At 41.1% G+C, this 13904-nt stretch overlaps 1 protein-coding gene across 1 annotated transcript in view; it reads left to right on the top strand.

The window, feature by feature from the left end:
- The window catches only part of SPEF2 (sperm flagellar 2), a 127684-nt gene that overhangs the window by 110812 nt on the left and 2968 nt on the right, over positions 1-13904 (top strand). Inside the window, exons 29-33 of the mRNA XM_018563455.1 lie at positions 103-241; positions 4290-4519; positions 4845-4951; positions 6222-6404; positions 10723-10815. Coding sequence (XP_018418957.1) covers positions 103-241; positions 4290-4519; positions 4845-4951; positions 6222-6404; positions 10723-10815 — 752 coding nt within the window. The remainder of the gene's footprint in view (positions 1-102; positions 242-4289; positions 4520-4844; positions 4952-6221; positions 6405-10722; positions 10816-13904) is intronic.

The raw sequence follows: 13904 nt of genomic DNA, 5'->3' as shown, positions 1-13904 counted from the left end.
TTTTTTTTTTTTTTTTACAGCCTAAAAAATAAAATAAAAAGAATGCTGAAACTGTATAACTTCATTTCTTCACATATTTTTATTGAAACTTTTTTTCACCAGAGGCAGCTGTGAATGCTCAGCTTGAACTGATAAAGACAAAAGCCTTGGAAGTATACCAGGACATGTTATCAAAAGCACAGCAGGCTTATATAGACATAAATATGTGGCTGGGGGCTCGCTTCCTTGCTGAGATGTCAAGGTAAATAACTGTGTGTATATAGTAATTGTGTGTCGTTTTCAGGCCCACGTGAACAGCATACTATTACTGATCTCATGGGGAGTATCGTGGGTATGTCTGCTATTTTTGCAGGATGGAGCTGTCAGCTGTGAGGTATTTTACTTAAAACCTAAACCTGTCATATGCTGAAAGTTAAGTGGTAACATACGGTAAATAAAATGCAACCATCTGGGGGTGCTTGCACATGCTGTGCACCACACAGTGAACCCCGATACACTTGGAGCCATCTCCGAAGCTGGGAGTCTATAGGTATGGACTGTGCAGAAGCGGCAAGTGGTAAGATTTTACCTGCTGCATCAGAGCATTGTGGTGGGTAGGGCCATTGGATACAGCCAAGTGTACATCTGGGGTGGCATTGATTACTGACTTTATATGCATGGCCCAATATGTTTACTTTGGAGAGGTTTTTCAATTGCATGTCTGCCTTAGGAAATGTGTCAAAGAGGAAAAAAGGAAGATGTCATTGACCTATTAACCCTGCTTCTGCAAATCCATGTTGTCAGGCTTTCAAGCTGACCCTTTTGCTTCAACACATTGAGACACTAACAGCCATGCAGATAAGGAATGTTGCCTTTTTCTGACATTTTCCGATCTACTACTTGTTCCGGGTCCGACTGGGACTCTGAAGCATAACAGCCAGACAACAGCAGGAGGACCGCAAAGGGTTGCCAATCAAAAAAAAAAAAACATTGGGGGGAGCTTATCAAAACTGGAGCAGTTGCCAATCAGCATTCCTCTTCAGTTTGATCAGGTAAGATTTGAAAATAAGAGATAGAAGCTGATTGGTTGCAGTGCAAATCTGCTCCAGATTTTGTCTGCTCCAGTTTTGATACATCCCCGCACCCCATTGTATGTTAGTGGGAACATTCAGAACTTCCGGTTTATGCAGAAAGTGCCTTACACTTTGGTGGTGAGGGACTAGAACCCTTCGTCAGGTTTTTAATGCTATCTGTGTTTCCACTGGGAAGATTCACTCTTTCTATTTGTCGGTGTGACCATTGTCACTGGGACTAAAAGTAATGGGAAAATCCCAAATTTTGAGGTGTCATCAGAACAGCTCTCACTTCCTGTTGCGTCTACGGGACAAGAAGCGAAGGCGAATATCTTGTATAGGTCGCAGAAAACAAAAAACTTGATAAGGGTTTTAGCCATCCCCTTATTTACAATGAAAAAAAAGTTTTTACTTTAGATGCTATATATATATATATATATATATATATACTATATATATATGAGTCTTGACTAAGCTATATTGCTATTCCAACGTGTGTTTGTTACCATGGCGTCAATAGGCATTTAGTTTGTGGGCGAGCTGAACAGTTTTCTGAGCACATGAACGAGCTACAAAGCCACGCGTGTTTTGCAATCTCGTCTCCAGCCTCTGCTGATTTTTCTCACGTAAGCTTTCGTTAAATTCATCAGCTTCTGAGAACATCACTTCTAAAGATCGCCACACTTCCAAAGTATTCAAACCACACTATAACATATAACCCAAAATGGCTATGACTACTATTCTTTGTTTATTCATATTGTCTGGTACAAATCAAAAGGTCTCATTTAACTTCTAACTATCGACAAGCAAGTTAGAAAGGACATGAAGTTCTACTGCACTTATGATAATTTATTTATGAATAACATTTAAATATAAAATCCCATAATATACAAAGTACAACAAATACGAAACATATTGCAACCCACCACCATTGAAATGGGACAGATCTGTCTTATAAAACCACACACATTGAAATCATCCACACTGCCCTAGATACCATAAATATTAGTAAGGGCTTATATAGAAACCTCATACCCCACTACAGATGGGAAAGTAAAGATATACATTTTCTGCTACATTTAGATTCCATAAGGGCTATTAACCACTTGAAGACCAGGTATTTACACCCCCTTCCTGGCCAGGCCATTTTTCAGTATTCTGCGCTGCAAAACACTGAAGATGGGTCGTGGATAGGTCTTTCAGCATGACAATGACCCAAAACATACCGCCAAGGCAACAAAGCAGTGGCTCAAGAAGAAGCACATTAAGGTCATAAGTGGCCTAGCCAGTCCCCAGACCTTAATCCTATACAAAATGTATGGAGTGAGCAGAAACTTCGAGTTGCCAAGCAACAGCCAAGAAACCTTAAAGTGACATTAAACCCTCAGATTTTTTAACATAAACCAATACTGTAATGTGTGCCTTACTGTAATCCATGGTTGTTTCCCTTCTCTTTGCTGCTCTTCCTTTTAAATCCTCATGTCTTCTCATGCTTAGGGAGAACTTCCCTTTTCAGCTCAGGGCCTCTTCCTGTAGTGCTGGCTCAGGTTACAAGCCTATGCAAACTTATACACAGAAACCGTGTATCCATTCCTGAGACAAGGCAGTCTGCTGCAAAACAGAAGTTCTGCCCAGCATGAGAACACATACAAATTTAAAAGGAAGAGCAGCAAAGAGAAGGGAAACAACCATGGATTACAGTAAGGCGCACATTACAGTATTGTTTTATGTTAAAAAATCTGAGGGTTTAATGTCACTTTAAGGATTGAGAGAAGATCTGTAAAGAAGAGTGGACCAAAATCCCTCCTGAGATGTGTGCAAACCTGGTAACCAGCTACAAGAAACGTCTTACCTCTGTGCTTGCCAACAAGGGTTTCTCCACCAAGTACTAAGTCATGTTTTGCTTGGGGATCAAATACTTATTTTACTCACTGAACTGCAACTCAATTTATAACATTTGTATCATGTGTTTTTTCTGGATTTTTGGTTGATATTCTGTCTCTATCATTTAAAATACACCTGTGATAAAAATTATAGACCCTTAATTTCTTTGTAAGTGGGCAAACTTACAAAATCTGCAGGGGATCAAATAACTATTTTCCGCACTGTATACAGTGCCAACAATTTGCGCAGCGCTTTACAAAATGGAGGAGACAGTACAATTACAATACAATTTCAGTACAATAGGGTTAGGAGATCATAGATACCTTTAAACTGCTACACAATATCTTTTCACTGGCCCAGATCAGCTCTTTCCACAATATATAAATATGGCTCCTTTCCCTCCAGATGTGAAGTTCAAATCCATGTATATCTTTCTATCGTGGTCTGGAGATGACAGATAGATGCTGCTTCTATAAATGCATGTAGTATCCATTCAGAATACAAAACTGTATGCTAACAATTGTCCTGTGAAGAGAATGCTGACTCCATCTAGTCTGTGTACAATAGTTTGATGCCGATTGCCATGTGTATTTCTTCACATATGCACCTCCTGGTAACGATGTCAGCTTAGATCACATCAAACAAAGTGATCCCACCTTGGATCTAACAGGTACAGTGACAGCTTCACTCATCTATAACGAGGTTTGTGTATATTTACAGTTTAGGGCTCATCTGGGCTTAAATCGGCTACAAGTAAAAATGCCAAAAATGAAAGCTGGTGCAAGACCCCGGTCTCTTTTGAGTTTATATATTGCATTTGTCCAGCAGAGAGCAAAGGAGTCATTCTGCCATTATGGTGTGAGTTCCCTTATCAGATCTATCATTTTAAAGCATTTTATCAACATTTTAGGCTTCCTCAGGATGACATGGATCTCATTTTTTTCTTCCACTCGATGGGGCACATCTGCTGCAAGATGCCGGTCTCTTTTGAGTGTATATATTGAATCTGTCCAGCAGAGAGCATAGGAGTCATTCAGCCATCAAGTAATGGTGTGGGTTCCCGATCAGATCCATCACTGCATTTCTCCTACTTCATAGGCTTCATCAGGATGATATTCCTTGATAGGGCAGATTAGCTTTCCTTAATCGAATTCATCTTCTTAAAGGGCCTCAGTTTCAAAAATCCGTGCATAATCACGGTATATTTGAGTTCATACAGAGGTTCATTCAACTACATAGAGATCAAAAGGGCACTTTGCTTCTGCATTTCCTATTTTATGACAATATAGCTTCCAACTACTGAGCATAAACGAAATATTTTAGTATACATTACCCATCTCTATCTTTTCACAGTATTGAGAAGTTGATCCAGGTTGCTCGTCACCACATCGAAACAAGCACCAAGATACAGTATGAACTAATCCTGGAGCAGAAGGACTTCTATATCAGCTCTGATGTTAAAATCTTCCCAGATCCCGACCCACCTCCCAGACCTCCTCCGGTGGAAATGTCCATTAACGGCACACTGACCATATCCCAGCTTCAGAGATTACATCATCAGTTTCTGCAGATGGCTCCTGAAGGTAGCACAAAACTCTTTGCTAGATCTGTCCATTAATAAAATAGCAATAATACATGGAGGCTGTGCAATAGGTACTGAGACAAATAAAAGTAAATTATTTTGCAAAAGGACAGATGTAAAAACTTACACATACGTTTTGTTGTGGACAGAATGGGGAGTGTTGAACTGTTAGGTTGTTATTGTGCACAGTCTGTGACTCGGCTCGGGAGATTCACTCTTTCTATTTAAGATGAATGATGAAATATTTGGATTACCAGACTGCTTACCTTGTTCGTGTAGATAGATACATTGCATACAATAAATACAATGACTGTCTCCCTGTGTAGGTATAATACCATATAGGACATTTACAGAAATTCTCATGGATCTCACGTCAATCAATCTTGGAGATGACACTGTTCCAGAGCTGTGGACGCATCTTACACTTCCCGAGGTGTGTTTAACCTTTCCAAATTCCATATTTGTCTTACGATGACTTGTGACAACCAAAATGTCCTGATGCACCTTACCAGCTGACCTAAAAAAACTTCTTTCCAAAACACTTCTTCCCCTTTCGCCTTGCCATTTCTTTTGAGTACACACTGCCTGCCATACATGCACAGTACATTGTAGACTCTTAACCTATTCCTGGGATATGTGGGTGACAACGGAGACAAGAGGCAGGATCATGTACAAGGGTCAATTAAAAAGTAATGCCTCCATGTCTGTATTTGAGATCTATTAGAGTGACTGTGAATGTTCATGTACGATGTTATAGAGGTGTCCTTACAACACTAATTGTATGCTTTTCTTTTTTAGATTGATTAGAACCATGAATCTGCGGCTAAAACAACGGGAGAAAGAGGGTTGAGCACCTTAGGAAATCCATAATCGGCTAAAGAATGTTTATGGGGGCGCTTCACATTATTCTTTAGCCGATTATCGATCTCCTAAGGTGCACAACCCTCTTTCGCCAGAAATTTAATTACAGCTCGTTGTTTTAGCCGCAGATCCATGGTTCTAATCACTCAATCTGAAAAAGAAAAGCATACAATTAGTGTTGTAAGGACACCTCTATAACATCGTACATGAACATTCACTGTCACTCTAATAGATCTCAAATTACAGACATGGAGGCATTACTTTTTGATTCACCCTCATAATTCCAGTGCACATCATCAGGAGTTGCACTATCAGGAGTTAGCCCAATGGCAGAAGAGGGAGCCAGAAGAAGCAGCAGGAATTTCACAAAGCAGCAACAGTGGATCTGTCAGCGCTGGAGGAGAGCAGTCTAGGAGGTAAGAGCTTTATAGCTAGGCTCTACCCCCTTGCAGTCCACAGTTTAAATGATCTACAGTCTAAAAGGAAATACCTCATGTGCTTCTGAACCACCCCACTGTACATGACTGGAGCCTTCCAAATCCTACCTTCAGTTCCACCTACTTTATTCTTTTATCTTTTTACAGGTTTCCAGCTACAGTTGTTTACAGAGCTAAACAGCTTACGCTTAAGAGTGTTCACTGCCCCTTTCCCCCCTCTACAGCTCCATGGGAGTCATTATGTCTAAAAGGAGATAACTAGTACTATCTCTTTAGATAACCCACACTCCTGCAAATCCTTTTCTATGTATTAAATGTTTATATATTGTAATTGAAAAATAAATAAAATGATAATATATGTCTTGTATACAGTATATTGTTAACTTAAAACTATACGTTTTCTAGATTCATGAAATAACATCGGCCTTGTCACTGGATTCAGACATGGCGAACTGGCGTAAGTTCCTGTTATTGGCATCCTTACCTTGGCCATACCCCTCATTGCTCCAGCTACTAGAGACACTGCAGAGATTTCAGGCTACAGATGCTGACACGTGTGGCACAATCAATGAAGACACTTACAGTCAGGTAATTCATATTCAAGGTTATTGATTTAATTTGCAGTGGTCTTTACCTGGTATTGATGATTGTTTTACAAGTTAAAGAGGCTTTTCTAAAAGATGAGGGTCTCTGTATTACTCAGATGGGTGTTATGGGAGGAATTAACTCTTTGGTGTTAACTCTTAGAAAGGTCTAAGGCATGGATTCAGTTTAGGTTTAAAAAGTAGCTCTAGGCACAACAGAATGAAATGTAGCTTCAAGAGCCTTCATGTACCCGGATTTTGTTTTATGCTTATACATTTTATGGGGTTCTTAATATCCTCCGTGTTATGTAAACTTTAGGCAAAACTGTATGACTACTTTTTCTTTAAATTATATCTCTGTATGGTCATTTATGTGATACATGCCTGAACTCCTGAAACATGAGACTGTTAGAGCATTGATAACCCAGCAAAAGTTGGAAGGAATTGCTTATTGCTTCAATAGTGGCATAGTGGTTAGCACTTCTCCATTGCAGCGATGGGGCTCCCTGGTTCAAATCCCGGGCAAGACTGTGTCTGCAAGAAATTGCTCCCTGTGCTTGCATAGGCTTCCTCCAGGTACTCCAGTATCCTCCCACATTGCACAGACATGCTGGAAGGTTAACTGGTTTCTGTCTAAATTGACCCCATTTGTATGCATGTGAGATAGGGACCTTAGACTGTAAGCTCCTTGAAGGCAGGCACTGATGTGAATGTGCACTATGTAAAGCGCTGTAACATACATACCTGATCTCCGGTCCAGGAGCGGCGCCGGGAATGATGTAGGCCCACGTCGCTCGCTGGCTCCGCCCCCTCAGTGGTTTAAGCCGCGATCGCACAGTTGGCCGGCGTCCGTGCAAGGAGGAAGACGCCGGCCTACTGTGCCGATATCCTCGTCTGGATCCCCTAATCCCCACACTACTTACGAGGACTCTGTCCTGCACACCAACTTGGAACAGCTGATTCCTAAACTACTACGGCATACTGCCACAGGCAGCCTCTAACCTGCAGGTAACCATTACCTCAGTTCACTGTGTCCTATGGCCAGCTCGTGAACTTTCATTCATCATTGCTGGTTGTTTCAAAGCATTACTATTACCTGCTATTACAAACACTGCATGTTACCTGCTATTATCAGCGTGTTGTTATGTGACTTTACCTGGATAAAAAACACTACTTTGATTGGCGTAATTAGTCCTGTTACTACTTATTCCATGGTGCACTACTGTCTGTAGCTGAGATCCTACCATACCACGGCCAGTACCTTACATGTGCTGCGTAAAATCTTTGGCTCTATGTAGATGCCAGTAGTACATAAATGGGTTAAGTAAATCCAGGCAAATAGTCACATTTCAAAGTTCATTTAAATATCAGGGTTAAGTTAAGAGTTCGATTTTAGAAGTTAAGGGTTTGTTTGTGTTAGGTTACGTTTTTGGGTTTAAAGTTGAGCAAGTCCTGAAAAATTAGCTCCGATGTCAATTTAGCAGATTTTATGCCCCAAGCTTACTGCAGCAGAAAAATGCCACCCTGCTAATTGCATATCTGGGAAATGAGCGGTTAGTCATTTCAAAGTAAAAATATTATCGAAAAGGACTTTATATTTTTCTCAGAAAAACAGGTTTTAGTGTACTGAGCTCCTGGAATTATAACAGCTCCTAGAGCAAAAAAAAAACCAGCACTCTTTGTATATAAAAATTCTGAATAATTGCAGCTTTTAGTACAATGCGTTTGGAGATAAATCATGGGCTCCTGGAACTAAAACAGCAAAATATTTAGTAGAAGCAGGTCTCTGATTTCTCTCCGAAATAAACAAAAACAGCTTTTAGTACACAGAACTCTTGAGACTAAAATTGGAGGATGGAAAACAGGATAATATTTTCCCCTCAGAAAATGCAGCTTTAAGTGTACTGAGTATGGAAATAAATTGTCAGTACTTGAACAGGATGGGAGAGTGAAAGTTGTGGGACCACCCTGTTCTTGTTACTTGATCCCATCCTTGGCGTTAGGAAGGTTTCATAGTTGTTAATTCTTTGGTTCGCATGGCTGAAGGTGCGAATTGTTGTCAAAACGCTGGGGGTGCAGATGTGAAAACGGCATTCTATTTGGAAAACAGATGGTGTTAAAGGGCCCCACTAGTTTGAGGTAAGTGGCCTATGTCATGCCACTTGTGTACCAGATGTCCTCTCTGTCCACCTCACTGTCCTCAAAAGAATATCCCTTTTGCTGTGTTTAGACCTGTAGACTGTGCCCACCAATGTTGGATTATTTGTTTCTTGAGAGGTTGTTTTGTACAGGTCTTAGTGAACAGGTCTTAGTGAATTCCCCACTACACTGGACTGCATATGTTACTTCCCTTGGGTTTGGGTGTTGGGTCTTTTGGTTGTGCAAGCTTCTGTCATAGTGTATTGCTGGGCATGAAAAACACAGGGATGCAATGTTTGTTGAACATGCTTTTGAGGTTTTCAGACACTTCAGCTTCATACGAGATGACTATATCACTCCATGTGTTCTGCTTCTCCCCTCTGTTTAGATGATCCTGTGTTTTTGCTTGACTTTGTGACGGTAAAAGTAAAACTAATTCTGGGTAGCCACAAACTTTCAAGTTATTCTTGAGATGTCCGTGTTCTTTGTCTTTAGACTCTGTGTTTGTTGTTACTATCTTACGGTGATGTTGCAGAGTTCTAATAACCCCCAGTTTGTGTTGGGAGTCAAAAAACAGATACTGATCTGTGGGGGTAGCTTTCTTGTAGACCTCAATATCCAAGTCATCCCCACACAGTCCAAGAAGGGTAATTTGTTATTGTGTGCCATTGCCATTTAAACTTGATGTTTTTGTCAACTGAGTTTATGTGTACACTAAAAGCTTGAATTTCTGATCTAATCTGGACCCACATCTTGTCCAGAACAACTAATGACACTGAACTAATGACATGGTGTTATTCCCATTAAAAAGTACAGTGTTCTCTTTTCTACTTCCACCATTTATCTTCCACTTATAATGCCATTTTAACATTGCTACCCCAGCAATTCACACCTTTAGCCCCATGCAAATCCAAGGATTAACGCCAATGAGGCCATGCTGACACTTAGTACTTGGGAGATAAACAATACAATGCAGATGTTTTTAGGTAAATATTGGGTTTATTTAATCAGTGTAATGTATCACACTGAAATGTTGTAATTTATATTCAGATATACAGTATATATATACAAACAAAATGAAGCTTTTAGTACGCATAGTTTGGGAATAGATTGTCAGCTCCTGGAACTTAAAGAGGAGCTCTGGATGCTGTGCCCAAAAAAAAAGCAGACAGAGGGCAAAGAAATAGTCACTAGTATTGCCTGTGGTCTCCCTGCAGCTGATCTTTTCCCAATACTATCTTATTATACCTCGTTTTGTGCTGTGTCTGTGATCTCAGCCATCCCAGCTTGATAGAGGCAGGGCTTTGCCTCCTCATGTCAGACCCCCCAGCAAGGAGAACAGTGAACAGCACAGTAGTGACATCACAAATCTCACTCCATGTCTTCTAACACTAGCAGTCAAAGGCAGCAATGCCTTAGATATTACACTGCAGATATACAGGAGAATCTAAACATACTCATGTACCAAGAAGTGCTCTGCCATATTTTAGGAGAAACTCAAGACAAAAAGGTAGAGTACTGCTTAAGTACAATTAACACTCCTAGGTGTTCCATATGCCACAGTAAATATTTACGTTTTAAGTTCAGTTCCACTGTAAATACTTCTTGCCCATGACATTTGTTGGGTGTCAGAGTTCTGACTCTGAGTGCAAACCAGTTTGATCGTCCCTAGGATCGGGTTAATGATTAGGTTTAGGTTGGAGGCGATGGGATTTTTTAAAAAGATTACACCACTTTTTGGAAGCTTACCGTGTGTGCCAGAGCTGTAGTTTTAAAATGGAACGGACCTCTGTAATATATAAGAGACTGAAAAATATCAGGTTGGGGTGTACTTACCATTGAAGGGCTATGCTGCACATTCAAGATGTTTATTCTCAGGCTACTAAATGTTCTGTAAGGGGATTTTGGTGTGTTTGGTCCCGGTCACTTTTACCCATAAGTTTTGTTTCATTAAAAACATTTACAGGGTTATTCACAAAAGAGTTTGGAGAAGGCAGGAGAAGGGAACAATGATGGACAACATCGCTGTACTGGAAAGTGAGCTGAATTGGAGAATTTTTCCAAATCAGCTATATTGTCCTAGATTGTTCACTTCTCCGGCCTTCTCCAACCTTTTGTGAATAACCCTCTTAATCTTAAAACCGTGTTTGCATATTGTTATAACTTTTCTGTTTTCTTGAAAGGTGGAGCTATGGTTTACAGGTAAAACTGAAGAAATAGTTCCTGAAAACCCAACAGAACCTCTGCCGTTTAATAGGCCAGAGCATCTTATAAAGGTATATCATTGAACTGGCGCTGCACTTATGAATATGTTTATGGCACTACAGCTAAGCTGAGTCTTCTCCTACAGTTACAGATGTAAAAATCTTTCTCTAAGCTGATGGTATAGGAACAAAAACAAGCCGCTCCATACAGTGAACATGTTGGCCATAAAACCAATGCAAAGTCAATGCCCTGTCTTAGTACCTTATGTGTCCAACTCCGTCCTTAAAGGAGAACTATGAGATGAGTGATTTCCACTCACCTCATAGTTCTAGCCGACCTGTGACAATGAGACTGTTACAGGTCGGCTCAGTAGATCGGGAGGTGAGCGAACACATACCAGGTTCGCTCACCTCTCGATCCTGTCACGGCTCTCTGCTGTGACAGGGGGAGGGGCTGGATTCCCCTCTCCCCGTTCCGATCTGCCAGCGCTGACTGGCGGAACGGACGGGGGAGGGTACAGCTGGCTCTGCCTCTAGATAGGCAGAGCCACCTGTCACTCACGCCGCTGGGCAGATCCCGTCATCTACGTCGGGATCCGCTGCGGCGTCTCAGTATACTGCGAGCTGTAGCTCGCAGTATACTGAGCTTAGGGTAACGGGAGGACGCTAGTTTGTGTCCTCCCGTTACCCTAAGGAGAACTATGGGGAAAAACACTGACACCATAGTTCTCCTTTAACTATGGTCTGTTCTAAAGCTTTAGATGCCATTCATGAGCCAAAAATACTAATTTGTTGCTGATGTGTGAGGATGTGTGTGTGTGCTGATGTAAGCTCTGTGGGGAAATTGATTCTAGTGAATGATGAAAGGATGAAAAGCTGTACTTAGCAGGCAGGAAGAAACTTAATCTTTTAATCATAAAACATCCAAATAAACTAAATTTAACAGGGACAATTTTTCATCATATTCATTTTCATGATCCATAGAGACTGAAATTTGTGATTACACCTAACCTCAACTTAACCATAAATCATAAACCTCAACTAAAATCCTAATCACTCAACCTAAGCACTAAGACTTAGAGTGACACAAAACTCCAGATTTAAATTGTAAAAATACATTCAAGTACCCTAACTATTAACAAAAAAATTATCTTATTTGTGTATCACTCGGCTGTAGATCCTCAAATCATCTCTGAATTGGTGCTGGCTCTGTCCTTCCTTCTGGAGGGGGCTACTTTTATTCCCCATAATCCAAAGTGGCATTAAAGGGGGAAAAAAATATATATATTTTTTATTATTATTATTTTTTACAGTCTGCAGAAGATAAAATAGAAAAAAGCATGAGGTTCCCCCCCAATTCATACCAGACCCTTTAGGTCTAGTAGGAATGTTAGGAGAGACCCCCCAAGTTAAAACAAAAAAAAGTGCTTGGAGTTCCCCCCAAAATCCATACCAGGCCCTTTAGGTCTGGTAGGAATTTTAAGGGGGAACACCAGCACCAAAAAATGGGAAAAAATTGAAAAAAAAAACCCATTCCTACCAGAACTTTGACCCGAGCACAGGACCGGCAGGGCAGGAAAGGGGGGACGAAGATGATCGAGTGCCCCCCTCCCTGCGCCTTACCAGGACATGTGCCCTCGGACATTGGGAGGGTGTCCCTGACCCGGTGGTTGTGGGGGTCTGTGGGCAAGGGGGCTTATTTGCATTGGGTTACCCCTTTAATTAAGGGGGCACCTAGATGCCGCACCCCCTTGTGAATAAGTAAGGGGTTCTTGCACCCCTACTCATTCACTAAAGGGTTAAAATTCAAAGTCAATTAACAAACCACACTTTTAGAAAAAATCCTTTAATTGAAAAAAAAATAAAGTAAATGTTTGTCTACTCCTTTAATTAAAAAAAAAGTCCTGCCGCACGATGACCGTCCGAACCCGACGAAAACTCGCTGCACAATTACGTCTCCTGTCAAATACCACATAGCATTCGGGAGCTCCCAAATGCCATTCGGGTCTGTGAGCCGAGGTGTCGTAATACTATTCATATGACACCTCTGCTCACAAACCCGTGAGGGGTGGTATTTAACGGGAGATGTCATTTTGCAGCGAGTTTTCATCGGGTTCGGATGGTCGTCGTGCGGTGGGACTTTTTTATTTCGGCGGGTGTCATGCATGGTGATTCACGCTGGATTACATCGATAGAGCCATTTATTTTTATTTTTTTTTAAATTAAAGAAATTGTCAAAAATGTACTTTGTTTTTAATTAAAGGATTTCTTCTAAAAGTGTGGTTTGGGGGGAACCCCCACGCACTTTTTTTAAAATTTTAATTTGGGGGGGTCTCTCCTAACATTCCTACCGGACCTAAAGGGTTATGAATTGGGGTGAACCTCACACTCTTCTGCAGACTGTAAAAAATAAAAAAATATGTTTTTTTTCCTCTAATGTCACTTTGCTGCAATTAAATTTCGTCCACAAACGAAACTTCGTACAGACTATCGCTAAAGAATTTCAGAATTGGACATTTGTTTTCGTTTGCATTCGTCATTTCTGTAATTCGGAAATTCAAATCATCAGAATCTCCGAATTTCCGAAAATTTGTCCGAAATTCGATTCGGAATAAAACTACCGTATTTGCCGGCGTATAAGACGAGTTTTTAGACTTAAAAACATCCCCCGAAAATCGGGGGTCGTCTTATACGCCAGGTATACAATACCGCTGGATGTGCGGTAATACTGTATGTACGGTAGCTTCGGCTACATACAGTATACCGCGCTGAGCCAATCAGGGCGGGCGATGTATTCTATTAATGAATACAAAGCCTGCCGTGATTGGCTCAGCGCGGTATACTGTATGTTGCCGGAGCTACCGTACATACAGTATTACCGCACATCCAGCGGGCTGACAGATTAGCCTCCCTGGTGGTCTGATTATTATAATTTTTTTTAAACGTTTAAAATTCCCGCCGGTTCCGCCCCCCTGCGACGCTGGCGCTCGCAAGGGACGGAACCCGGAAGACGGAGGACACAGCGGGGATCATGGACAAGGTAAGAGACTGTAATCCCGAGTGTGGCTCGGGGTTACCGCTTATGTTACTGAAAATTAACCCCGAGCCACACTCGGGAATACCGCCATGGAGGTTAGTGGGTGCATTTAAACATTATTTTG

This window comes from Nanorana parkeri, unplaced genomic scaffold (genome assembly GCF_000935625.1).
Source record: "Nanorana parkeri isolate BGI_ZX_2015 unplaced genomic scaffold, ASM93562v1 scaffold666, whole genome shotgun sequence".
Lineage (NCBI taxonomy): Eukaryota > Metazoa > Chordata > Amphibia > Anura > Dicroglossidae > Nanorana > Nanorana parkeri.
This window is presented reverse-complemented; position numbering and strand designations above follow the sequence as displayed.